The sequence below is a fragment of the Cervus elaphus genome, chromosome 18 (genome assembly GCF_910594005.1).
Source record: "Cervus elaphus chromosome 18, mCerEla1.1, whole genome shotgun sequence".
In the NCBI taxonomy this organism is placed as follows: Eukaryota; Metazoa; Chordata; class Mammalia; order Artiodactyla; family Cervidae; genus Cervus; species Cervus elaphus.
Genome location: NC_057832.1, coordinates 118,754,109 through 118,781,805, shown reverse-complemented (window position 1 = coordinate 118,781,805; position 27,697 = coordinate 118,754,109). Strand labels below are relative to the sequence as shown.

At 51.8% G+C, this 27,697-nt stretch overlaps 1 protein-coding gene across 2 annotated transcripts; it reads left to right on the top strand.

The window, feature by feature from the left end:
* The first annotated feature begins 658 nt into the window (after window positions 1-658).
* Window positions 659-27,492, top strand: GBX1 (gastrulation brain homeobox 1). Of its 2 annotated transcripts, none has more exons than XR_006334947.1 (2): window positions 659-682; window positions 26,236-26,361. XR_006334947.1 is itself a non-coding variant. In XM_043872526.1 (2 exons), exons 1-2 carry the CDS (start codon window positions 6,830-6,832, stop codon window positions 26,784-26,786), a joined length of 1,083 nt encoding a protein of 360 aa, XP_043728461.1. In that variant the 5' UTR covers window positions 6,683-6,829; the 3' UTR covers window positions 26,787-27,492. The 2 variants fall into 2 exon arrangements, 1 of the variants encoding a protein (XP_043728461.1); XM_043872526.1 differs by lacking the exon at window positions 659-682 and adding an exon at window positions 6,683-7,361 and having other exon boundaries at window positions 26,236-27,492.
* The last annotated feature ends 205 nt before the right edge of the window (window positions 27,493-27,697 follow it).

Genomic DNA, 27,697 nt, shown 5'->3' with positions numbered 1-27,697 from the left:
AGTGGGGCAGGGCGGTACAGGCAGCCCCAGGCTTGGGCAGCGAAGTGAGGGCAGGAAGACAATGGAGGTGGGTGCACAGGGCAGCCAGCGTGGTGTAACCCTGGACCAGGTGAGAGTGAAAGACTCAGGTTTAGAAAAGCCAAAACAACTCTGCTGGCTGCCTGTCCCGTAGGTCGGATGTACACCTGGGTCCGGCCTCTCTTATAAATGCTCCTTCAATCAGGAGCTGAGCTGAGACGTAACACCCCTGGGTTCTAGTCCCAGCTTTGCCATTAACTTAAGGAACAGACGTCTCTTCTCTGCTCTGGACACAAGCTTCTGCATCTGTCAAACAAAAGAGAAGGAGAGGGTCCCTGAGGGTCTTTGCAATCCCGGGATTTAAAGAACCTACAGGCAGCCCCAACAGCCAGGAGCCCGTCTGCGACCACAGGAGGGAGGTGGCGTTGCTCGGAGCCACGGGCAGCCAATCCAGTGCACGGTGACCCGTGACGTCAAGGGTCGCCGGACAGATTTCCTAGCGGCCCGGAGTGCGCACGCGCCGGAGTTCGCAACTTTTCCCACCAGTCGCTGGAAGCGAAGCTGCAAGGGGAGGGGCCAAGAGGGTGCGAGGCAGAGGGGCGTGGCCTGAGGGGCGTGGCCTGAGGGGGACAGACGGCGTGAAGGCGACCTGGAGATCGCGGAGGTGAGCGGGCCCTGATTCCCACCCGGCCTCACGGACCTTGGGCTGACCGGCCCGCGTGGGATTCCAGCTGTAGGGTGCGGACACAGCCGGACGGGAGGGGCCGCGACTGGGGCCCAGGCCCACAAGCGGTCGGGGCGGGGACTGACTGAGGCCTGGCCCCTCGGCTGTACACGGTCCAGACCTGGCCAGACCCCGCAGGGCACCCTCCCAGGGGAAGTGGGCACAGGCGAAGAAACAGGTCAGGAAGCGGTTTGGGGCAGGCTCGGGTTCCACTCACGGCTTGGGGCCTCCCCCTGTCCCCGCGCCGGGTCCTGGACAGAATGCCCCCTATTCCATTCATTGGTTCAGCAGGGGTTTGAGGGCCTCCCGAGGGCAGGTCACCAGTCACACAAAGGCCTGGCTCTCCCGTCCCCACTAGAAAGTTCGCTCCAATGGTGACAGAGACACTGAGCAAACAGACGGGAAAGTTTCAGAGCGATGAAACCTCCGCAGAGGGATTCACTGGTGATTGTCCAAGAGTGATCAGCTGCTGAGCACAGGTGACATGGACACTTCCTCTTTGAGTAGGTGACATTTAACCTGAGGCCTGAGTGGCAAGGAGGAGCCAGCCACGTGAGTGGAGTCAGGGGGAGAGGGAAGTGACATGAACTGATGTGTATTTTGAAAGATGGCTCTGGCTGCTGAATGGCTTGGGCGAGGGGAGAGGTGGGGAGGAAAGGTGAGAGACCAGTTCAGAGGCTATTTCCGGAGTCCTGGCAGAGATGGAAAAGCAGTAGGTGAGACTTGGAACCCTTTCTGGAGACTCCATGGAACTTGTTGATGGAGTAGACATGGAAGGCTGAAGGAAAGCATAGTCCAGGATGACTCCGTCGTCCTTTTTTTGGCAGAGCAAAACTGGATGGATGGTGAGACTGATTTGCTAAGGTGGGGAAGATAAGAAAGAGGTAGACGGTGGGGAAGTCAGAAGGTCTAACTGGGAGATGTTAAGTTTGAGCTGCCTATTAGACATATCAAAGAAGCTGTGTGACATGGTGATTTAAATCTATGAATTTGGAATCCAAGGATGAGGACAGGCCTAGGGATATAAATAGGGGGGAATGCATGTGTTTGCATGTGAAAAAATATTTAAAGCTCTGTCCCAAGAGAATCTTGACTCTCAAGGGACTTTTCTGAGAAAGTCCTGTTTATGCATTTTGATGGAAATTCTAGTTCATTTGCATCCACATCATTCATTTAGTGCTTCCTGAGTCCCAGGTTTTAGGCACTAGATACAGGGCTGTGAATGAGACCTGCTCCCACCCTAGTCTGAGAATTTCCATCTAGTCTGAGAAACAAGTGTGTGAATACTGAGTTCAGATACAAGGGGCAATGTAATGAATGCAGAAGACTTGTGGGAGCAGGATTTGAGGGCCTGAGGAGGAAGGAGAGCAGGAGTGGCAGGGGGTTCTGGGAAGACTTTGCAGAAATGGGAGTGCCTCCCCAAAAGTGGTAAGAAGGCGGGAGGATTTCTGGCCATATCTGGAGAGCACTGGTTCATGCAGGAGGCCTCTTAAGAATGTAGGGCATAAGGGAAGAAAGGCGATGTGGAGTGGTCAATACGAGAGGCTGCTGGCCAGCTTCACGCGTTCTCTCCTTAGCAGGGCAGTGTTAGGAAGATCCTTTCTGGGGTTAGACATCCAGACACTTCTTGCAAGCCAGGGAGCTTCCTCCTCAGCCTCCTGGCTGCGGGTCCCGCGGGCCCAGAACCTCTCCCCGGTAATTGCTTTCCGTAATGTGTTTGCTCCAAACCAATTTCACGCCTCCGTGAGGACTCCGCCCTGCACTGGAGCGCGGACCTCCCCACCACCAACCTACCCGCGTGTATCACGTGCGCGGCACACAATCGGCACACATTTAACCCAACGATATGCAGAGTTCAAGTACCTGGATACAGCCAACATACATGAAACTACACGTGTGTATGCTAGGCTTTAAGACCCTCGTCTACAACCGTCCCCCACCCCTCCCGCCCCAACCAGTGCACTCACCGTGAAGGCCCCTGCAGCGCCCAGCGCGCTGGCCCCTGGACGGCTCACCTGGTACTGTTCCCTTGCCCTCCGCGCGTCTCCCGGACTAACGCCAGGGGGCGCTGCAGGACTCCGCGCCTCTTTCACGGTGACGCAGTTGCGCGCTGCTGCCACCAGAGGGTACCCGCGGACAGAGCCCGAAGCTCCCCACCGTCAGTGGACACTCGCCCGCCAATGAGGGAGGCGAAGGTGTATTTGGATTTGACTTTAAAGAGTACTTCGGTTTTTTGTTTTTTTTTTTCGGGTGCTGGTTTCCAGTCCGTGAACGGGTGGCCAGATGAGGAGGTCGACACAGGCACACGCAGAGAGGGTAGATTCAAAGTAAAATTCTTCCGTAGAGAATTTCCCCAATTGGTGAGTAGTTAGGACAAGTCAGCACGTGGGCAGCCAAAGAAGCACTTTTAGCATTCCATTTTAGATGCCGAGGGGAGGTGCTTACCTATACGGGCCTGTCCAGGGATTCAGTAGGAGAACCAGAGAGTTTTCTTCTCAGTGAAAAAGGAGGCGGCTCCCTTCAGATTTGAGAGTGACAGGTTCTGTCCTTGGTACTGATGGGAGAGTTAGAAGCTGTGTTTGGAGAGCCACTGATAGGGAGAACGCTCATAATCTATCAATCTGCTTTTGTCCACTTAGTGGAGGAAGAATTCATTTTGAAGGGTATTTCCCTATATTCACGTGATTGTTGCAGGAGCTTTCTGACTAGACAGGGTGCATGCTCAGTCGCTCAGTTGTGTCTGACTCTTGTCGACCCTTTGGACTGCAGCTCACCAGGCTCCTCTGTCCATGGGATTCTCCTGGCAAGAATGCTGGGGTGGGTTGCCATTTCCGCCTCTAGGGGATCTTCCCCACCCAGGGATCGAACATGCCTCTCCTGCATTGCAGGCTGGTTCTTTACCACTGTGCCACCTGGGAAGCTCAGAGTAGATATTAATTGCTCTCGCTCATGGATGGAGAAGTTAAGTCAAAAGGGGGCCACGATCACATGGCCCAGAGAGGAGTCAGAACAGAAACTTAACTTCAGGTTTTTTCTTTCTTTCTTTTTTTTTTTTTTTTATCCAGCCAGTGCTCTTTTCCATTTACCATGCAGCCTCAGTTCCACGGTCCATGAAAGGGCAGGGAAAGGAAATGGGCTGCTTCAGTTGCCACTATGTATGTGAGGGTTTTATTCTAATTCAGCTACTGAATGTCAAGGACTGTGCAGAAGTCACACTCCATGACCCCAGCATGGCAAGGGAACAGATTGAGGACAAAAATGGATTACCAAATATAGTATCTCACAAACACACACCACAGCAGAGCCACACAAAGCCCCAGAGGTCTCACATGCCTTCTTGCAGAGTTGGTGGCCCACTGGGACTTGTTGGCAACAAGCTTCAAGCCTGTGACAGCTTGAGCAGAGAATTCCACTTTACAGAGTGCAGTTCTGGGCAGTGCATTCTTGGCTTGAACTAGATGACCCACCTCTTCAAGATCAGAGGGTCTTTAACCTTGAATCCTTGACAACACACGATCCATTTCATCCCATCAAAAAGTGACAGACTTATTAAAGTGGCCCTTTACTGGGAGGACTAGAGGGGGGGTGGCTAGTCAGGGAGGAGATTTCAATATATATATTTTTGAACTTTAGGAATTTTGTGTTTGGTGGTTTTCTTACGTATACAAAAGGTAAATGTAGTTACTTAAAAAAAAAAAAAAGGCTCTTCCTTCATGCTCTACTTGTTTGGTGGTATTAACGCTCATACAGCTTCAATTTCAATGATTGTAGCCCAAAAGTTGCTGTAGTAATTTTTCAAGTCAATAAGCCTCTATTATCTACCCAACACTGTAAAGTCATCACCCCAAGTACTGACCTCTCACTTTTTAATACACTTTTGAAGTCTGGTCTTCCACATGGGTACCATGCAGTACTCGGTTAATTTTACAAAGGGTTCTGAATACTTTTAGGAGGATGGGAAAGGATTATCGTTGTACTTTAGTAGTGATTGGTGTTTGCAGACTTGAGCTAAGGCACCTCTTCTTTCTCCATGGCGACATTGTCCCTCCAGACTTCATCTTTGAGAAGTTTCAAGACAGAGCCCGAGACAGATCAGGACTGTGTGGAAACCACACCCTTCTCCCTCCACCTCTCTGTTGCACTGCCAGTCAAGCATAACAAAAGAAAGTCCCACCCTCTTCTGTCCCTCTTTGGTGAGCGTGCCTTTGAGGGTAGGGACTTGAATACATCAGCCTGACTTGAGCCAACACAACACTCCCAATGTGAATAAAGTTTCCTGAGATCCGGAGTTCCCACCTGCCTTGCCTTCTCTCCGAAGGCTGTGACTCCGGTGTGCGTTTTCCTCCTCACCGGAACCAGATAACTTTATTTAGACTGCATCTTCCTGAACTGGCTTGCTTCTGCTACTGTGAATTTCAGCTTGCTTGGCTCTCCCTGGCCCCACCTGAATAACAGTGAGCAGATGACCTTCATTTAGTTAGCCAGGCTTGCTCTTCTCGGGTCACTTTTCTTCTGGTGACTTTCCTGACTTAAGTCTTTCTTGCCCACTGACCTGAGGCTGCTATCCAGCAGCAGAGCCCGGTGACTTTTGCCTCTAGACTGACGACTCTACTTCTGGAAATCTGGATGAAGCGGGGGAGGGTAAAAGGCGCGCCATTCCCGTGTCTGAGAAGGGGGGAGGTGAGCAGAGTCATCTGCAATTAGCGGATAATTAGCGCCGCTGACCCTTGGGGCTCATCAGCGCTCCCGGGGCCAGCCCCCAGCAATCAGCCAGGGCAGGTCGAGAGTGTCAGGCCCAGGAATGAATAGGGCTCATCAGCGGCGCGGGAGTCGGGGAGCCAATCAGGAAAATTAATAGCGGAAGGAGGGAGAGCGAGCAAGCGAGGGAAACCCGGACGGACGGACAGACAGACAAGAGAGACCGATGTAGGCGAGAAATGAGGGGGCAAATAGAATAAGGCGGATGGGATAGGGAGTGAGAAACAGGAGCCATCAAATAGGAATTGGGATAGAAAGGAGGGCGGGAAAGGAGACAGCGGGAGGGAGGGAAAGGACGAAAAGGATGGGAAAGATGGAGGGAGCAGGGCGAGAGGAACGGTGAGTACTTGGCACAGTGTGGGCCCTGGAGGAATTCGCCCACGGAGGCCAGGGTGAGTGACCCGGGGAGTCCGCGACGGAGGGGGAGTGAGGAGGAGCCAGTGACGAGGCGGACCGCCGGGGGCGAGGGTGAACCGGGTCTCCCGAGGACGAAAAGGACCGCCCCCCCCACCCCCCACCGAGATGAGCGGTCCAGAGCCGCGGGACCGCGGAGGAGCGCGCCCCCTACCGTCCGCGCCTCGCCGCCCGAGGGGGCTCCCACCGCGTGGTCCGCCCCCGGGGACTCGGGAGGGGGCGTCCGGGGGCGGGTGGCAGGCCAGGCTGGGGGACTGGCCCTGAGTCCGACGGAGGGTGGCGGCCCGGACCGGGGCAGGGGCGGGGGACTCTCCGATCGCGCGCCCGCCCCCACGCCCTCGCCGCACCCGCCGCCCAGGGCTGGGTCCGCGCGGGGGCCCTCCTCCCGGTCCGTGCCGGGAGCCAAGTGGGCAGAGCCGGGGTGGGTGGGGGGCGGGCCGGAGGGAGGCACCGGTCCCGCCGCTGCCTCTGCCTCCTCGGCGGCCGCAAACTTTCACAAAGCGGCATGTCCGGCCTCATCAATCTCCATTAATAATAGTTGGTTGGGCTGCGGGGGGCGGGCGGGGGTCCCGGGCCGGCCGGCCGGCCGGGCCGCTGGGAACGGGCTCTGCGGAGGGAGCGGGAGCCCGGGCGCGGCGGCTGCGGGCGGAGGGAGGAAGTGAAGCGTAATTTGAGGAAGATGGATGAGTCCGGAGGGCGACACCCCCAGCCCGCCCGCCTGCCCGCCCCCTCCCTCCTTATGAGGGAGAGGAGCGCGGCGCCGGAGCCACACTGCGCCGAGCCCGCGCCCCGCCGCCACCTCGGCCGGGGAGCCAGGCAGCCAGCCCGGCGTGCCCGCGCGGGGCGCCCGAGCCGCGGGGGCGCACGGCGGCGCCGGGAGGGGAGCGCCCCGGGGCGGCCGCGGCTCCGGGCACCATGCAGCGAGCCGGCGGCGGGGGCGCCCCTGGGGGCAGCGGCGGGGGCGGCGGCGGCGGCCCGGGCACCGCCTTCTCCATCGACTCCCTGATCGGGCCGCCGCCTCCGCGCTCCGGCCACTTGCTGTACACGGGCTACCCCATGTTCGTGCCCTACCGGCCGCTCGTGCTGCCGCAGGCGCTGGCCCCCGCGCCGCTGCCCGCCGGCCTCCCGCCTCTCGCCCCTCTTGCCTCCTTCGCCGGCCGCCTGACCAACACCTTCTGCGCGGGGCTGGGCCAGGCCGTGCCCTCGATGGTGGCGCTGACCACCGCGCTGCCCAGCTTCGCGGAGCCGCCCGACGCCTTCTACGGGCCCCCGGAGCTCGCCGCCGCCGCCGCCGCCGCCACTGCTGCCCGAAACCACCCCGAGCCGGGCGGCCGACGCCCGGAGGGCGGGCTGGACGCTGAAGAGCCGCTGCCCGCCCGGGAGAAAGTGGCAGAACCCCCAGCGCCCCCGCCTGCGCACTTCTCCGAGACTTTCCCAAGTCTGCCGGGTAAGTGCCCGGGGCCGACAGGGGCTCCGGGCGGGAGGCTGGTCCCCCTGAAGTCCGAGGCGGCAGCCTGTTCTCGGAGCGCGGGCACCTGCTCGGAGCCCCCGGAGTCCCAGAGCCCCAGATGCGCCGCCGTTGTGCGGAGCCATCTCCAGGTCCCAGATCCGCCGCCCACTCTGCCTCCAGAGAGCCTGCAGCCTCGGCCCGAGACTCGCCCGTGCTCCCCGCCAGACTAGAGGCTTGCCTCCCGGCGGTCTAGTCCTCCGGCCCGGCTCCCGCGGCTGCTTGCAGAACCTCTTGCTCCTCTGCTGGAAATAGAGAAGCTGCAAGTGTGGGATTCCTGGGGACACCAGCCAGACCCCCGGGTGAGGGGGCAGTGGGCAGGTGTCAGTTCAGTAAGGGTTTCTGCGGAGACGGTGGTATTGACCTCCAGCGGGCCCTGGGAACAGGGGCGAAGGGAGCGTCTTAAAGTGGTGCTGATGGTGGGGGGAACCTGTGTGTCTCTTGGGTGTGGGGGTCGCTTAACTGGCGGATTTACAGCCAAGCCTTGGAGAATCAAGCGAGGGCCTAGCACTGCGGACTGAGGTGGTCTGGGAGGCCGAGAGACTTGCTGAAGGCAGGGCTGAGTGGGGTGTGGCCCCAAGGCCTGGGAGTCCAGAATCCAGCTAAGATCCTGGAACCAGTGAGATTCAGCTAAGAGATATCGTTCAGGGATCTCCGACCTCCACAGGAGAATCACCTCTCTGGACAGGCGAGGTGTATTCAAACAACCCTGTTTCGAATCAGTCCAAACAGGCTTCCCTGTTGACCTTTAACCCCTAGAAGCTGGAAACGCTTTCACTCTCCAGAGGCAGATTCAGGTGTGCTGAGACCCACAGCTTATGCAGTTTGGTGGGTGGGCCCTATATAAGGAAAACAGGGACTGCTTGCAAGTGTGGTGTTCCTGAAGCTTCAAGTTCTTTAACATCAGGATGAACCTGCCTCTGCTTAACCATTCATCACATCCACTTTAGCAGGTGGAAGGGACCCAGGAAGCCTGGGGGAGGACTCTAGTGGAGACAAGGAAAGCCAGGAGCCCCTTTGTCCTTCACCAGGAGAGAGCTGTTCCTGGGGACAGGTTCCTGGGTCCTTTTTCGGAGTTGTCCAAAGGGCCAGTACTTCTTCCAGACCCCAAGGGCTGCTCTAGAGTCTGTCTTCCTCTTCTTTCCCCCTTTAGCCCTGGGTGTGTTCTGGCTCTGGGGTCCTCAGCCGCTGGTTCTTTGTACCTGGTTGGACCAGGAGGAACCAGTGACTGAAATCTAGGCAGCATCTCCTGGGAAGTATCCAGAGGAAAGGATAGAGGAGCAGCTGGAATGTGGGAGGAGATGTCCACAAGATAAGGAGGTGGGGGGGTGGGGAGGAGCCACAGGAGGACGGGAGGAGGAAAGGATCAGTGGGGTGTTGGATAGGGGAGTCCTGAGACAGAAAGGAGAGCCAGGGGGGCATTGGGGCAGGGGTGAAGCCGTTTGGAGGCAGTAGGAGAAGCAGACACCTGAGGAACAGATGAGCAGAGGGGAAGGGGAGAGGAAGACATCCCAGTGGAGGAGAGCAGGGGGGTGGAATATCCCCAGAGCATGGGAGAACAAACAACTCGTCCTGCTCTTCAGGTTCCCCCCACTTCTTGTTTTGACCCATCTGTGTAGTGGGGCCTCTTTTCTGAAGCAGGTAGAATACTGGCAGTAACATCAGGCATGGAGGTGGGGAAAAGCAGAAGGAAAGAACAGAAGAGAAACACAGGAGTAGAATAGAGGACTCACAAATGGACTGTATACCCAGATTATCCAAAGGGACCATGAGCAAAGAGAGAGCTGTCTATTGGAGGAGACACGTGCAAGAGGATTCTAGTGCTGGCTCCGTGAAAAGGGGGAGCAGCATTTCTGGACCAGAAGCATGTGTGTATGTGCAAGAGTTCTGTCCTGAGAGGACTGGAAAGGAGCTAAATAAATATACTAGTAAGAAAGAGGGGAACGTTTCAACTCTAGGAGTAATTTTTTTTTAAAGGTTTGTCAGTATTGAGAGTTTTAAGACATGAATTTGTATACAGAACGAGGAAGAAAAGAGCTTCATCACTTGAAGAGACAAGGAATTTCTTTGCTAAGAAGGATGGGAAGAAGACCTCCCAGAGGAAGGATTCTGAGAGGTGCTGGAGCGAAGGTCATCCCCCCATTAGGAAGAGAGGCTCAGAAAGGGTTCTCAGTGGAGCTTCTGGGGCTGAGCAGGAAGACGAGATTCGGATGGAACGTTTACAGTTAATGAGTGGGAGGGCTGCTTCTCCCTCTTGGTGCAAATTCTCCAGACTCGTCTTCACCTTGCTACTCACGCCACTCACGTCCACCTTCCCAGTCTTGATTTTTTTTCCCCCAACAGAGTTGAGAAAAGAAAAAAGCAATTCCAGAAATATTAGACGTAAAATCAGTTTGAGGAGTGATGACACATGGCCCATGCTGAAAGTGGTGGGAAAACGAACACTCCACTTGGCAAATTGTATTAGAGTATTTAGTACGAAGTAAAAGAGTTCTTAGAGTGAATAATGGAGTTGGAACCTCATTACAGAAGATTTTGGAGAAGGGATGGCATCTTTAAAATGACGGAGGAAGAATCGCTATTCTACTGTGAATGGGTAACGTGGGTCTAAAGTTATTAATTTACATTTGTCTAGTGTCTTACAATTACTATCCATTTTAATGAAATTACAGTGAAGATAGGCCAATTTGGAGGATGATGAGTGAAGTTCTTTTTGTTGGGAATTAGAAGGACTATTTCTAAAAATTTTGCTGAGAGTTGAGACAGCGCCCTACTAGAATTGATGAGGAATAAAGCAGAACTTTATTATGATATGATGGCAGGGTAGAAGCTATATTAGCAGGCAAAGAGAAATTCCGTGTACAGAAATAATGGGGGTAGAAAAGATTTGAAAATTGTACCCTGAAAGTAAGTCTAAGTTTGGAGCATAGGAGCAGTCGGTGTGAATAATGGGAGAGATGTCTTAATAGGGGTGATAGAATTTTGAACTAGCAGGGAAGATTTAAAAGTATGAATCAACAGAAGCACCCAGAGCAGTGCCATCTAGCAAGTCATTTATGTAATTAAAATAATTTTCTTAGCCACATTCAAATAGTAAAATGAAACAGGCGAAATTAATTTTTATAATTTATTTAACCCAGCATGTCCAAAATATTATTTCAGCATTATTCAATATAAAAAAATTTAATGAGATGTTTGATATCCTCTTTTCACGCTGTCTCTGAAATCCAGTGTGTGTTTCACACATTCAGGACACCTCAAGTTCAAACTAGCCACGTTTCACATGGTCTGTAGCCTCATGTGGACCATAGCTGACATATCAAATCTGGAGAATTGTAAGAACGGTCCTGGAAAGGGATGAAGGGAAAGGAGCTTTGAACCAGGTGTGTAGTGAAGTTGTTGATGTGTTAGGAATATGGAGGTAAGAGAGCAGTTGGCCCCAAAAGACATGAAGAGAGAGAGTTCTGCCTTGAGTGGGGCAGGCAGAGATGATCTTGTGTGTGAAGGTGTGTGAGCTCTGACCGAGTTATCGAAGGTGACTTGAGAATGTGGAGCTCACACACGTCACAGAGAGGATTGGGGAAGCGGATGCTGCGTGCTAGGGAATGATGAAAAGAGCTGTCCGTTTGGGAAAAATCAGGAGAAAACTTTGATTTGGAGGTGTTTCAGAGCAGTGATTCATTCAGGGGGAAAGGGCTGAATTGCCTGAAAGCAAATAGTTAAGGGATGGTGGATACTCTGTATGTGACTGTTGGGTCGACGATGCAAATAGAGTGAGAGATTGTTATGAAAGATAATGCCACTGCTGAGCGTCGAGAGGAAAAGAACACTTGCAGATGAGAAGGTATGGAAAAGAAAGTGCAGTGGGGCTAACCTGGGAGGGAGATGGCAGGGTAGCCAGCATTCTCTTCTAAAACTAAACAGAAAAAAGATTTGCTAATTTCTGAATAGAGACTGGCAATAATAATTGGAAACCGTGCAAGGAGTCTAGCGTGATATCTGAGTGCTGACTGAGGTCAGCCAAGCACCTGGCCGTAGCCAGGGAGAGCTGAAGACGACCCATCAGTTAATTTCTGAACAGGTATCCATTATGACTGTCGGAATATATTTACTCATGAGAGAAAAAAACGGGGAAGAATGATGTGACATGGGATCAGACTTCTGTTAGAAACAGGAGGGAGATTTTTCTTGGGAGTGATGGAGAGCATGTTTTCCTAGAAATTTTGAGAAAGAGTGTACAGAGAAAGGGACCGCTCCATTGACGTCTACAGAAAGGCACGTGTTGCATTAACTTCACGTGAGTGACAATGGACATTTATTTAGGAGTGACACAGGGGTTCAGGTCTCAACTTTGTCAGTCATTAGCTCTGCAGCTTCAGCAAGCCGCTGAGTTCAATTCAGGAAACATTTGTTGTGTGACTATTGTGGCCTTAGATTTAAGACACTCTGCATGTATGCATACTAAGTCTCTTCAGTCGTGTCTGACTCTTTGCGACCCCATGGGCTGTAGCCCGCCAGGCTTCTCCATCCGTGGGATTCTCCAGGCAAGAATACTGGAGTGGGCTGCCACTTCCTTCTCCAGTCGAGCTTCTCGACCCAGGGATTGAACCCGGGTCTCCTGTGGCTCCTGCATGCTGGCGGATTCTTTATCGCTGAGCCACCAGGGAAGGAAGCCCTTAAGACGCTATGTTTATCGCTCAGTCATGTTGGACTCTGCGACCCCATGGGTTTAGCCCCCAGGCTCCTCTGTCCATGGAATTTTCCAGGCAAAAATACCGGAGTGAGTTGCTATTTCCTCCTCCAGGGGATCTTCCCAACCCAGGGATGGAACCCGGGTCTCCTGCATTGCAGGCAGATGCTGTACTCTCTGAGCCACCAGGGAAGCCACTGAAGACCCTATAGGAGATTCAAAATCTTATCACTTCTCTAGGCTTCAGTTTCCTCATCTGTGATGTGAAAGTTTTAGTTCAGATGATTTTTAACATTCCTTTCAGCTTTATAGAACTAAAAGCTTGGTTTTCTAGCCCCAAAACTTAAAGCCAGACTGTTAACATGTACTCTATGGACCCCTTGTGAGGAAATCTGTTAATTATGGATGTGGAAAACAATTTTTATGTCTACATTTCTACCAACTTCTCACTAAAATTTGGCAGGTTCTGTGATTATGAAGGTAGGCCAGAAACTATCACAGGGTTCACAGTACCTGAGATTTCTGTCGCCAATAGAGATCACAGACATTTTCATACAAATTAACAATTTTGGGAGATATCTTGTTGTTTAATGAACTGATGAAGAAATGTAAATAATTATATCTCAGATGCATTTTAAATATTTGATAACTGTATTTTATACAATTGTTCCCTAATGTAATCCTATGTGTTTTATGTTATGCACCTAACAGTGCTGTTCTGAGAAGGGGCTCACAGGCTGTTTCAGGCTGCCACCTTTGGTTGACCCTGGGTGAGAGAGAGAGTGTTACTGGGAGGATTGGAATGGATGTTGAGATACCTCATGCCTCAGTGAAGGCAGCACGTGGGAGGGTTGGAAGACAGAGGGGTCTCTGCTGTTATCTAGGGAACTGGAGATTCTAGAAGTGAAAGTCGCTCAGTCGTGTCCGAATCTTTGCGACCCCATGGACTATACAGTCCCTGGAATTCTCCAGGCCAGTATACTGGAGGGGTCTCCTTTCCCTTCTCCAGGGGGTCTTCCCGACCCAGGGATAGAACCCAGGTCTCCCTCATTGCAGGCAGATTCTTTACCAGCTGAGCCACAAGGGAAGCCCAAGAAGACTGGAGTGGGTAGCCGACCCCTTCTTCAGGGGATTTTCCTGTCCTAGGAATCGAACTGGGGTCTCCCATAATGCAGGCAGATTCTTTACCAACTGAGCTATCAGGGAAGCCTAGATTCTAGAAGGTTGGGGCATAATTCTTATACTCAGCACCATGGGCTTGAATAGTCTATACTAGGACTAGTAGGGGAGAGGCAATAATTGGGATGAGGCGGGGCAAATGTTTTAACTGGAAAGGAGGAGGAAGGAACATAATACTCTGAGCAAAGTATTTGCATTAAGGGTAGTGTTTGAGTGAGAAGCTACAGGCAAAGATTTTTGCCTTGGAAATAACAGAGAAAGAAGGATCTTTGCGGTGAAACGGATTGAAAGTTAGGAAGCAGCAATGATACAAGTAGTGGGGTAGATGTACAAAAAAGAGAGGCGCTTAAAGAGGAACAGTGAGAAGAAAAGAACTCCCTGGGAGAGAAGTTTTCCCCAGAGGGAATGGGGGGGGGGGGGTAACCCCGCCTCCGAACCAAGGAACAGTGGAGAGCGCCCTCTTCAGGTGGTGGTGCCCACTGCAGCAGCGGTGATACAGGAGGTCTGGGTTAGGAGCCGGAGAGGAGAGGGTGGGGTTTTTCACTGGCCATAAGAATCATTCTTGGAGTTACAGCTTAGGGTCACGTGGAAGAAGGTTTGAAGCGCTAATTGGGAGAGTGAGAGGGAAAAGAGAAGCTTGAATTGGTGTGACAGAAGAGTGACCCTCACAGGTGAATTCAATTGATGTCGGAAGAGAAAGCACAGCAAGGCAGGTCGTCAGGAGGCAGTGGCTTCCCTCCCTTCCCATCACGGAAGGGAAGGGAACACTCTTCCAGAGATGAGAGGAGGTGTCTTATTAGAAGCAAAGGCAGGGTGGTGCCAAGACTAACAGAGACCAGGGTTGTGCGGAGAAAGCACTTCGTGAAAATGAGGGGGGGTGGAATCTGGAAACTCCTTCTGAGCGGGGGTCAGTGGGAGATGGATTCCTTGACTGAGAGTTATGATAGTTTTTGTTCAGTCACTCAGTTGTGTCTGACTCTTTGCAACCCCATGGGCTGCAGCACGCCAGGCCTCCCTGTCCTTCACTGTCTCCCGGAGTTTGCCCAATCTCCTGTCCATCGAGTTGGTGATGCCATTCAACCATCTCATCCTCTGTCGTCCCCTTCTCCTCTTGTCTTCAATCTTTTCCCCGCATCAGGGTCTTTTCCAATGAGTCAGCTCTTTGCATCAGGTGGCCAAAGTGTTGGAGCTTCAGGTATTAAAGTAGAAGTCTTGGATAAGCTGGAACTCTGTACTGAGAGCAATGGGAAGAGAAGCGATGCAGGTGTTCCAGGAGGGAGGGAGATGAAATTACCCTGAGACTGGAGGTGAGAAGCAGTTTGTGTTGGCATGCGTGCATGCTCAGTCAGTAAGTCATGCCCAACGCTTTGTGACCCCGTGGACTGTAGCCCACCAGGTTCCCCTGTCCAGGGGATTTCCCAGGCCAGAATACTAGAGTGGGTTGCCCTGCCCTCCCCCAGGGGATCTTCCCGACCCAGGGATGGAACCTGCTTCTCCCTCTGCCCCGGCACTGGCAGGTGGACTCTTCACCACTGAGCCACCTGGAAAGCCCTGGGTTGTGCTGGAATGGATGACAACTATCCTATAAATTTTGCACAGGTCCTGGGAGTGTGTAACAGAGTGGTCTTGGCCAAACCATGCCTCTGTGTGTCCCAGCTTCCCCATCAGTAAAGTTAGAGGTTTGAATTAGGTGACCTCTAAGGTCACTCCAGCTTGACAGTTCTGTTATCTGTAAGAATACCTTTATTAGTGAATTGTTCCCTTTAAAAAAAGAAAAAAAAAGCCACCACAAAAAAAATACAAGGGGTCAGTGGGGGGGCGGCAGATTCTATTTCTCAGTGCTGAGTTGTCGTGGTCACTGTCAAGGAGGCAGCGCTCAGATACCCACATCTCAGGATGGAATCAGGGCTGGGCTCTAGGGTGGAAAAGGCTCCATCATCTGTGACCAGGGGTGTGTTGGCTGAGTGGTGGCCACGGACAGCCGTCGTACGGGATGAGAGAACCCTTGATAAAAGGTGGGGTAGATCTTATCTGGACCAGAAACATCAGAGATCAGTTGGGACCGACCGGATGTCGTGAGGAAGGAAAAAGTGCCCCCGGTGAGTGGGAAACAGAAAGCTGCGCTGTGCGCTCAGTCCCTGGTCCCCTGTACTATTTCCCCATCAGGATTCTTAAAAGATAATTTCTGTTTATTTGTTTTTGGGCTGCGCTGGGTCCTTGTTGCCGCGCCCTGGCTTCCTCTGGTTGCAGTGCACGGGCTTCTCACCACGGTGACCTCCCTCGTTGGGGCATGTGGGCTCTAGAGTGCTCGAGTTTCAGTAGTTGTGACTCTGGGGCTCTGGGGCACAGGCTCAGTAGTTGTGGCCCATGGGCTTAGGTGCCCCGTGGCATGTGGATTCTTTGTTCCCAGACCAGCGATCGGACCCGTGTCCGCTGCACTGACAGGCAGGTTCTTAACCGCTGGACCATCGGGGATGTCCCTGGTGCAGGATTTATGGCAGGGTGACAGTGGGTTTCAGTCTCTGTTTCATTCATTGACAACAGAGACCATGTGGCCTGGAGGAACAGACACAAGTTTTGGATACCGATCTCAATCGCTTCTCGGCCTTTTGGCTAGGGTCAAGTGGATACCGATCTCAGCACCACCTCTTTTGTGACCTACGGCAGAATACTAACCTCTGCAGTCTCCATTGTCTCACCAGTAAAATGAAGGGCAGCAATGCTTACCTCATGGATTTGAAGATTAAGTGAGAAGCAGTTTGTCGAGCCTCCTAAAGTAATAGGTGGGCAAGAAATTATCGGTATTGTCCACATGCTAGAAATGGATGGGGAGCTTTCCTGGGGATTAAGTTGTGAAAGGCATCTTTACTAGAAACGATGATGGGTGACACTCTCTGAACTGAAAAGTACAAATATTTCTCGGAGTGATGGTAAAATAGCCTTGTATTCCGAGGACTTAGTTTATATGGGGCATGCCTGGAGAGAACACTGCACGCACCTAATACAGGTAGATTTCAGATTTTGTCTTTGGCTCTTTCTCCCTCTTTTCAGTTTTCCTTTCTTACATGTTGGTGAGAAACTCTGTGTAGACACTTCGTGGACACGGCTGCCCAAAGCCTTTCTGCTGTGTCCCGGGGAGCCTGTTCTTCCTTTCTCTCCGTTAAAACAAACGTAAACCAAAAGCAGCAAACAGATAAACAAAACACTTTTTTCTTCATCACAATCCCTGTTCCCTCATATGTCTGATCTCAGCTTAGTGTTAGGAGCACAGCTATTGGATTAAAATAATTCATGCTGGATGGATTAAGGAGGGTTTTTAAAAGTCCAAATAACTTTCAAAGTTGTGAAATTTTAGGTGTCACTATTATGAGTAATTTGAGGGATGACCTGGGTATCTTTTGGGGGAAATTATTTTGGATGGGAGAGGTGTGGGAGTGAGTCGGGGGGCTTCCTTTCCCTGGAGTCATGTGATTCCTGTCACTTTTAGTTACAGCGGTGCCTATAGTCAGAGCTCTTTGGGTTGCTCGTGACAACTGTTGCTCAGTTACGTCCAGTTCTTTGCTATCCCACGGACTGCAGCACGCCAGGCTTCCCTGTCCTTCACTGTCTCCCAGAGTTTGCTCAAACTCATGTCCATCAACTCAGTGATGCCATCCAATGATGTCATCCTCCGTAGCCCCCTTCTCCTCCTCCCCTCAATCTTTCTCAGCATCAGGGTCTTTTCCAATGAGTCAGCTCTTTTCATCAGGTGACAAAAGTATTGAAACTTCAGCTTCAGCATCAGTCCTCCCAATGAATATTCAGGGCATTTCCCTAATTAAACTAAAATGGACATTTATTGATTCACGTGGATCCAAAAATGCAAGCCATGTTGTTGGGTCTTTTTGTCTTACTCTCGGTCTGGCTCCTCTCTCTGCCTTTGCCTCCTTTCCTCCTGATGAGTGGGAAGGGAGGGCACAAGTGTAAGCGGCCCTAAATTCTTACAATCCCAGGCCGGGACCCCAGTGGAGCGTAGCACATGTGAAGCCCTAAGAAGACCAATTCACAAGCTTGAGTCAAGTCCCCAGGAGATGGGAATGTATGGGTCGGCCAGCTCCAGGTCACTGTCCTCGTGATTGGGAAGATGGAGAAATGTAACTGACATCCCCACTCTCCTGGGCAGTTGACGGAGAACAGCGGCCAAAGAAGGAGGTGCCATGAGTGAACAGGAGGGGCAAGCGGAAAGGAAGGAAAGCAAGCATGTTCCTTGAACTCCCTTTCAGTATCGGGGAGGAAAGCCACAGTGAAAGTCACGAGTGCCACAGCTGAGACCCAAGGCAAACCAAATGAATACGTCAATGTTTGGGGAGAGAAAACTGTTTCCATCAGCGGGCAGTATTGTTCTTTAAGTGAGAAAATACACTTATAAATAAAAGAAACAGTGACTGGTAAGGTGGTATCATACAAACCAGTAATAATGGAAAAAGCAAACAGGAGAAAGATCAGGTGGGAATTTTGTCTTGGGAATGAGGGGGAAATGGCCTGTTACAGGACAAAGGTGAGATTCGGGGAGTGAGGCCTCTCCTGCGGCGATTTTAAGGATCTTCTCCGAGAATGCTAAGGGAAGATGTTGAGGATGAGGTGATAAGTGGTCCTGATAAGGACCAGGTCTAAACCTAAACTGGCTTTGATAGGAAAGCTGGATCTGATGAAGCATCTGGGGAGGACTTCTGCTCCAAGTGGAGGGAGGAAGACAGTTTACTGGGAAGAGTAGGAAGAGCTGATTGGAGACTTAGGAGAGCAGGGTTCTGGACCAGCTCTGTCCCTAGCGGTGTGACTGGGAAATCATTTAATCTTTCTGAAATTCATTTTTTATTTTTCCACCTGAAAATAAGGTGCCTAACCTCCCATTACTGCCATACTAGGTCAGTGCTACTTCAGTGAGTTGCTTGAAGATGACAATACTAAATGTGAAATTGCTTGGGAAGGTTAAAGTTCATGCAAGAGTGCTCTTGGCAATGACCACATTCAGTTCAGTTCAGTTGCTCAGTCGTGTCCGAATCTTTGTGACCCCATGGACTGCAGCACGCCAGGCTTCCCTGTCCATCACCAACTCCTGGAGCTTACTCAAGCTCATGTCCATCAGGTCAGTGATGCCATCCAACCATCTCATCCTCTGTCGTCCCCTTCTCCTCTTGCCTTCAATCTTTCCCAGCATCAGGGTCTTTTCCAATGAGTGGCATTATCATGCCCTGAAAGGAGCTCCAAGCTTGGGGTGGACGGGCGGTGGTGGGGAAGTCTCTGTGACCTTGTCAAGAAGGTGGGAGGGGCTCTGGATCACAGTGACACAGAGGAAGTTCTCATGTGGATTTGGAGTAAAGGATGCTGAAGAGTCACAGGGAGAGTGGAGAGAGAGGAAGTGAATATTTCTTATTTTACCTAAAAGTATGGCAAGGAGTAGCAGCATAGCAGGGCATGAAATTAGCGAGGATGAATGAAGGACACATTGAAAGCAAGCCAGTTGCCATGAAGGATGGGAGAAAGTACTGTCTCCAAAAAGAGAAATAATTACAAACTGGGTGTGATGGTAAAATGAAGGTGGTGCACACATGCCTCTTTTGGGGAGATATGGATTTTTCCCACTTTTTGACCCCACCCTTCTGTATTCAGGAAGCTGGGTAGTTGTCCAGAGAGGGGTTTGGGGCATGTGAGGGTTGTTTAGTCGATAAGTCGTGTCCAACTCTGTGTGACTCCAGGGACTGTAGCCTGCCAGGCTCTTCTGTCAATGGGATTCTCCAGGCAAGAATACTGGAGTGGATTGCTGTGCCCTCCTCCAGGGGATCTTCCTGAGTCAGGGATCAAACCTGCATCTCCTGATTAGCAGGCAGATTCTTTACCGCTAAGCCACCAGGGAAGACCCACCTGTGAAGGTCGTTGTTCTTTAAATGGAGGGAAGAGAAGCCAGAACCGAGTATAGTGGGCAAGAGGCTTCTCAGCAAATAACGCCTTGGTTGTATGTCAGCTGTACCAGAGCAGGCCGGGTGAGGGCTGGACAGTGCAGAAGCTCTGTGAGTTCCCGTGGCTGGGGGTCTAAGGTGCTTCTGCATCCTGGGGGCTCTTCTGCCCCATGACATGGGCCTGTCATTCTCGCTGACCTTGGCCACGGTGGACTCCTCTCTAGGTGGTATGAGCCTGGTGCTGTTTGTTCTTCCTTCTGGAGAACACCTACCACGGAGTCTCTGGCCCCAAGTTAGGGTTTCTCGTCCTCTCCCAAGGAAGACTCGTTGCAAGGGTGCCCCTGAAGCCTGAGCGCTGCTCTCTGCAGAGGGACCATGCCCTTGGAGTGGACCCTACAAGTAATCTTGGTTCAAACCTTGTGATTTCTGCTTTTCAGGACAATAGCATCTACCAGGAGGACTTGATGTTCCCTAATAACAAGCTGCCCCACTGCCATTTCCCCTGGATAGATAAACAAAGGCTTTTCACAGACTCTAGACCTGCCCATAGGGAACAAGCTGAAAACAGTGTACTCTTTTAAACTTTTTATTTTCTGTTGGGTAGAGTTGGTTTACAATGTTGTGATAGCTTCAGGTGAACAGCAGAGTGATTTAGTTATCCGTTCAGTTCAGTTGCTCCGTCATGTCAGACTCTGTGACTCCATGGACTGCAGCACGCCAGGCTTCCCTGTCTTTCGCTATCTCCCAGAGCTTGCTCAGACTCATATCCATTGAGTCAGTGATGCTATCCAACCATCTCATCCTCTGTCGTCCCCTTCTCCTCCTGCCTTCAATCTTTCCCAGCATCAGGGTCTTTTCCAAGGAGTCAGCTCTTCGCATCAGGTGGCCAAAGTATCGGAGCTTCAGCATCAGTCTGTCCAATGAATATTCAGGACTGATTTCCTTTAGGATTGATTGGTTTGATCTCCTAGCAGTCCAAGGGACTCTCAAGAGTCTTCTCCAACACCACAGTTTAAAAGCATCAATTCTTCGGCACTCAGCTTTCTTTATAGTCCAACTCTTACATCCATAAGTGACTACTGGAAAAACCACAGCTTTGACTAGATGGACATTTGTCAGCAAAGTAATGTCTCTACTTTTTAATATGCTGTGTAGGTTGGTAGCTTTTCTTCCAAGGAGGAAGCGTCTTTTAATTTCATGGCTGCAATCACCATCTGCAGTGATTTTGGAGCCCAAGAAAGTAAAGTCTCTCACTGTTTCCATTGTTTTCCCATCTATTTGCCATGAAGTGACGGGACCAGATACCGTGATCTTAGTTTTCTGAATGTTGAGTTTTTAGCCAACTTTTCACTCTCCTCTTTCACTTTCATCAATAAGCTCTTTAGTTCTTCTTTGCTTTCTGCCATAAGCGTGGTGTCATCTGCATACCTGAGGTTATTGATATTTCTCCCAGCAATCTTGATTCCAGCTTGTGCTTCATCCAGCCCGGCATTTCTCATGATGTACTGTGCATATAAGTTAAATAAGCAGGGTGACAGTATACAGCCTTGATGTACTCCTTTCCCGATTCGGAACCAGTCTGTTTTTCCATGTCCAGTTCTATGTCCAAATTTAGTTATACATATACATAAATCTTCTTCTCTGCTGGCTTAGCTGGTAAAAAATCTGCCTGCAACGCGGGAGACCTGGATTCGATCCCTGGGTTCAGAAGATCCCCTGGAGAAGTGCTACCCACTCCAGTATTCTGGCTTAGAGAATTCCATGGACTGTTGAGTCCACGGGGTTGCAGAGTTGGACACGACTGAGCTATCTTTACTTCACATACATAAATCTATTCTTTTAAAGATTCTTTTCTCATATAGATAATTAGAGTATTGAGTAAAGCTCCCTGGCTATGCAGTAGGTCTTTATTGATTATCTATTTTACATATAGATCAATGTTCTCCTATATAACCAGGAATGTCACTTTTAATCACAAAGGACAGACCCTCTCTGTTTGGCCATCCTACCTAGCACAGCCAAATTGTTCCCAATGAAACACTTTTCCTTCTGCCAAAAATTTTCTCACCAAGATCATCATTTCCCATGTAAGATTTTCAACGATGTTTTATTGATCAAATTTTTTTGTTCACATTAGCCAGCTATATAGCATCTGCAGTTAGAAATTTACTTTTATGGACATTTTATCCACCAGGTTCAATTATTCTAAATCAAAATTTGTAAATTTTATCAACAAGATGTGCTTCTGTCAGGTTTTAGTCAAAACCATTTTTCTATGTGCAATTTTTGTTTTGAGTATGCTTACTATTTAGTATGTGTTATGAATTTGATAAAAGAGTTTGCATTAATTTTTTAGCTAATTCATGAGAAAATAAGGCTGTTTCAGGATTGCTATGTTGTAAAGGATAGGACTGCTCTATTGTTCAGCCAGTCCTTCAGAATATGTTTCCGGTCACTTCGGGTCTTAAGAGTTCTAAAGTGCTGGTGGAGCAAAAAACAAATGGCCAGGCTCCAAATCCATCAGTGTTTAGGGTGGAGAAATCTAGCATCTGTTGGGTTGTTGTTTTTTTTTTTTTGGAAGGCTTTTTACTCTCTCCCCCTGCAACTTCCCGATTTCTTTCTATTTTCTCCCTAAACTTTTCAGCCCTTTCAGTTTCTCTGACTGATCATGATTCTTCTGCCCCGCCTCCCCCAGCCTCACTCCCTGTCCCAGACCCTCTCCTCTGAGAGCTAGCTGTATTTTCCCTTCTCTGTTGCTTTCTTCTATGTCCCTGCCCCCATCTCCTTCCAAGAGCTGCTTATCAGACCCCTCAATGTCACGATTATAAAGGCTCAGAGAGAAACTCTTCACCGCCACCCCCCACCGCCGCACCGCACCACCATGCAGAATCCCGCCGGGATCAAGTAACCAAGAGAGGTTGTGAACCTGTGCTTCCTATATGGCTTTAAAAGCAGCGCTGGGGGTGGCCTGCTCGTGCGGGCTCAGCTTTCATGGAATCTGTGTGAAGACAGAGGGATGGATGATGTGATCTCAGGAGGGCCCTGCCAGATCGGGAACCTGGGAACCTCATCTCAGTCATCATCAATTTAGATTTATTGGACACCCCCTGGGTGCTTGGAGCTGTGCTAAATGATTTCATCCTTCAAGCCCTGAATCCTAGTTTCTGCCTTTTTGTAGCAGCTGGTTAAAGTAGTGTAATACTGGGCTGGGTTTTAACAAGCTTTAACAGGCTTTTCTTTCTGTTATTGTTTACTGCAAACCATGTTTTAAAAATTAGAAATTAAAAGTTAGAGGATTAAGTAACAATGTTGGGGGTTGTCCGTGATTTCCTTTAGCATACGATCCTGTCGGTTCCCACCGCACATGGATTCCTCTCCAGTGACCCTAAGATCAGAGGGCCTAGGGCTTCCCTTATGACTCAGCTGGTAAAGAATCTGCCTGCAGTGTGGGAGACCTGGGTTTTATCCCTGAGTTGGGAAGATCTCCTGGAGAAGGGAAAGGCTACCCACTCCAGTATTCTGGCCTGGAGAAGTCCATGAACTGTATAGTCCATGGGGTCGCAAAGAGTCAGACACAACTGAGCGACTTTCACTTTTCACTTTCACTGGAAAGTGGGGAGAGTGATATTTATGGAGAGGATGTCTTATGTCCAGAGCTGGGCTGGAGAAACAGGGTTGTAGGGAGTATTTTAGGAGAGGCTTGAGAAAGAAGGGACAGAGAGGGAGAATCAAAAAGTGCTCTGGAGTAGTTTCTTTCTTTCAGTCAACAAATACTTATCCAGGACTTCCCTGGTGGGCCGGTGGTTAAGATTCCGTGCTTCCAGTGCAGAGGGCCTGGGTTTGATCCCTGGTCAAGGAACTAGATCCCTCATGTCACAACTAAGACCTGGTGCAGCCAAATAAAAATAAATTTAAAAAGTAGGTATTTTTTCAGTGCCTACTCTGTGCAGGTAACTTTCTAGATGCTGAGAATATAGCAGTGAAATATATATATATAATATATATATAAATCTCTACCTTCCTGGAAAGTGAAAGTGGAAGTCACTTAGTTGTGTCTGACTCTTTGCAACCCCATGGACTATTTTCCAGGCCAGAATACTGGAGTGGGTAGCCTTTCCCTTCTCCAGGGGATCTTCCCAACCCAGGGATTGAACCCAGGGCTCCTGCATTGCGGGCAGATTCGTTCCCAGCTGAGCCACCAGGGAAGCCCAAGAATTCTGGAGTGGGTAGCCTATCTGTTCACCAGGGGATCTTCCCGACCCAGGAATCGAACCTGGGTCTCCTGCGGGTGTCCTGCATTTCAGGTGGATTCTTTACCAGCTGAGCTACTGGGGAAGCCCACCTTCATGGAACTTATATTTTAGTAGGAAGAGACAGCCAGTAAAAATAAATGAATAAAGTTGGTTACGTATACCATAGCAACAAGTAAAGCAGAGAAGGGAGATGGGAAGCATAGGGAGTTTTAATTTTAAAAAGGAAGATCAGGTAAGGTCTCATTGATAAAGACCTGAAGGGACTTTGAATCTAGGTGAAGAATGTAGTATTCCAAACAGAATAACCCAGGGGAAGGGCAGGGGACGGCATGGGAGGGGCAGAGCAGGAGAAAACGTTGATGAACTAGCAAGAGAGGAGGGTGACTCGGGCCAGTTGGACCCAGAGGAGGTGATGAGAGGTCAGTTGAGCAGTGGCTCTACTGAGATTTGCTGGCGGGCTGGGCAAGGTGGCGGGAGGGAAGGTCTGGTCTGAATACCAGGGGTGGGGGGTGGGAGTTAGCACTACCTGAGATGGGAAGGGAGGGGGTTTCAGACCAGGAAGAGCTGACTTGGGAGAAGGTCCAGGAGTACAGTTTGGGACACCGGACGTTACACTTGCGTTCTGGGGAGGTGGGGATGGCCTGGGGAAGGGCCCTTAATGACATGAAAAGGGGACCCAGGGATATGAATCTTGCAGAAATTAAACCGATTTTGGATCGGGATGAGGTCAGGGAGAAAGCCCGGGGTGCTGGGAGGTGAGCCCCAAGGGGCAGGTCACTGGTGGGCGCAAGGTGGATGAAGTTGGGTGGGCTGTCAGAGAACCAAGCCCACCTTCGAGGGGAGCAGCGAGGCCTGGGTGACTCTGTCAGGGGGTGTGCCACGTGGGCTTTGAGATGGTCGGATGAAGCAGGAAGCCCTCCAGGAAGAGACAGGGCCTGGGCCTGACAGCAAGCACCGCCCGAGGAGGGGTGGAAATGCGGACTGGGGTTCGGGGGTGGTGAGCTGGGCGGGGCTGGATCGTGGCCTCTAAGAAGAATGTAAAAGCGGTTCCTGAGCAAAAGGAACAGGTGCGGATGGCATCCGTTCAGGACAGCTCTGGGGACGGGAAGGGAACTGAAAGTGAGTGGGCTGGTGTTGGGGCGCAGGCGGATGGCAGGGGTCAGAGGAGAGCCGGCCCCCGAGCAGGGAGCGTGGAGATGTTCCAGCCTCATGCATGCGCGTGCACGCACAAGGCCCCGTCTAGGAAGCATTTCGCTGGGTCATCTTCTCGATCTCGGAATGTGCGCGCGACACACGTGGTGATGTGCACGCATGCGCCCCTGCCTGTACACCGCGAGCTCCACGGGTGAGGGGCTGACTGTTCAGTTGACGGGTTAATCTGTCTTCTTCCCGTTCTCCTTTCTACCGGTTGGTTTTCTTTTTGACTTTTTGTGGTTCCCCTGTTGCTTGGTCCTTTGGGCAGAAAACAAGGGGTTTTGTAAAACTCAAGCACTAAAAAACACTTGTCATGCCTTATCTGCGGTTCCGACAAAAAAGTCGCTATGATGCAACCAACGGTGGAATTAAACTTTAGAATTATGTATGGGTTAAAATGTTTATATGCCTGTGTTACAGTTAACCAGCAGCCTACTGAGTCAGAATCTCTTCTTTCCCATTTTTCTCTCTGTATTTCCCCCGCTGCACTTCTGTTTCTTCCTCCGCCTCCTGTGTCGCCCCCGGTTCTCAGCTCACGCTGAGCTCAGGGTCCCCAGGATTCTGAACTTGGGCAGAAAGCAGCTTTTGGTGCTTCTCACCGGCTTGGCTGGGAAAGAGGGGAGGTGGGAGAGAGATGGCATCTTTTTTTTCCTTTTTTTTTTTTTTTTTTTGAGATGGCATCTTTTAAAAATGGAGGCTGGAAAGGGTCCTGGGGGAGCTGAGTGATCGGAAGAAAAACCTGGCCTTCGAGAAGGTGGTGTGTGTAGTGGGAGGGCTCCCCGGTTGGGGCTGGGTGGTCTGGTTACGGAGAATTGGGGAGGTGGGGGTACAGACACCTGCTGACTCTTGGGTCCTTGGGTAACACTTCCTGGATCCCAGTTTGGGGCAGGAGGGAATCACATGACCCCGAAGTTTCCATCTGGAGACGAGAAGTTAAGATTCCCAGCTCCAGGAAAGAGGGAAGGAAGGGGGACAGGCTAGAGGGGCTCGCGTGGCTCTTCCCACGAGGCCTGGTGAGCAGTCCCGGGAGGAGAACACAGGTGGCCTCCTCTCTGTCCTGCAAAAGGGAATCCTCCTGCATTCTCACTCCCGCCTGTAGCGACTGAAAGGATACTGAGCCCGGCTCCAGCTGTTTCATCAGGATGAGCAGCTGCAGGCTCTGGGCTTGGAGGGGCGGTCCATGAGTGGGGAGCCCTTCACTGGGGTCTCGAGAAAGCCGGGGAAGTAGCAGGTAGGAAAACGAGGTTGAGGGGTAGGGGCTGAGGCATCCGGGTCCTGGGAATGGGGCCCTCTTGATGGATGCCTCCCCCACATTGCCCGAGTGAAGTCTGTGCTGGTTAATACCTTTCTTCCTGTCTCTCTGTCTCCCCACACCTCTTCCCACTCTGCCCTGCCTGTGTCCCCTCCCCTCCCGTCTCATCCCCTCCACGTCTATCTCTCCTCCGGCCGGCACACTGTCCACGCCTGGCCCCGGTTCCATGTGCTGCCTCCAACCCATCTGCCTTCTCCTCGCCTCCCCAATCCCACCCCAACCCCACCCTGTTGGCCCCCACTCCCCGCAGCAGAGGGGAAGGTGTACAGCTCCGATGAGGAAAAGCTGGAGGCACCCGCAGGAGACCCAGCAGGCAGCGAGCAGGAGGAAGAGGGCTCGGGTGCGGACAGTGAGGAGGACAGCTTCCTGGACAGTTCTGCCGGGGGCCCCGGGGCCCTCCTGGGACCTAAACCGAAGCTGAAGGGCGGCCTGGGGACCGCAGCGGAGGAGGGGGCGCCCTCAACGGGAGTCCCGGCCCCCGGGGGCAAGAGCCGGAGGCGCCGCACGGCCTTCACCAGCGAGCAGCTCCTGGAGCTGGAGAAGGAATTCCACTGCAAGAAGTACCTCTCGCTGACCGAGCGCTCCCAGATCGCACACGCCCTCAAGCTCAGCGAGGTGCAGGTCAAGATATGGTTTCAGAACCGGCGGGCCAAGTGGAAGCGCATCAAAGCTGGGAACGTGAGCAGCCGCTCTGGGGAGCCCGTGAGAAACCCCAAGATAGTGGTCCCCATCCCCGTGCACGTCAACAGGTTTGCCGTGAGGAGCCAGCACCAGCAGATGGAGCAGGGGGCCCGGCCCTGAGGGGCCCCCGGGGGGCCTGGGGAGGCACGGGTCTGCGCAGACACTGGGCTGGGCTTTGGGGGCCACAGGCCCCCGCCGCGGTCCTGCCCGCGGATGGGGCTCCCGTCGGCAATTGGCACGGCTCTGGGGGGCCCTCCTGGCAACCTGAGATGTGGACCCTTTCTGGGTCCTGGGCCATACCAGAGGCCCCAGGCCTGGACTTCAGGGGTTCTCGCTGTTGAGGAGCTGCTAGGACTAAAAGGGGGCTCCTCGGGCCTGCAGGGTCCCCCTTCCCTCAACTGATGCCCTAGAATCGCTTCTGAGGGGCGGGAGGAAGCCTGGGTGAGACCTGCCAAGCTGGTCACGGCTCCTTATTTATTTTGTGTAAAGTTTGTATATATGGAGCTCTCTGCCTCGGTCTGTGTCTTCCAGAGGGACTGGGGAGGTCGTGTGTCTCCTCCAGCCTCAGTTTAACCTCCCAGCCCCAGGGCGGGCACCGCCTTGCCTGTCTACAGCGCAGGATGTGCAAAGAAACAAAAGTTGGAACTCTCACTGGCCCCTTTAGGTACCCGTCAGCACTCAGCATCTCCCCCACGTAACCTACCTCTGCTTCTGTCCTTTCCCGCTGCATTCACTGCCCACTGTTCCCGCCTCCAGATCTCACGATCCTAACAGGCACCGCTGCTGCTTCTGACTTCAGGGTAGAAGACTCACTCGCTTTTGAATTGAGAGGAAGTGAACCTGGGCTACAGCCCAGGTTCTCAAGGCGGGTGCATGCAGGCCGTGTCTGACTAGGTGGAGGCCATGAGTCCTGTGAGGGCCTGGGGCAGGCCAGGGGCTCACCCTCGCCACCCGGGAGCCCAACCATCATAAATCGTCTTCTGTGCAGAGGACACGGCAGCTCCGGCCATGTCTGCTGCTCTCTGACATTT

What these genes read in the sequence shown, in the direction of transcription:
- GBX1 (XM_043872526.1), top strand. Translation starts at nt 6,830, where the DNA reads ATGCAGCGAGCCGGCGGCGGGGGCGCCCCTGGGGGCAGCGGCGGGGGC. An exon ending in GACTTTCCCAAGTCTGCCGG is followed by an intron (nt 7,362 to 26,235) that starts GTAAGTGCCCGG and finishes CACTCCCCGCAG; the next exon opens with CAGAGGGGAAGGTGTACAGC.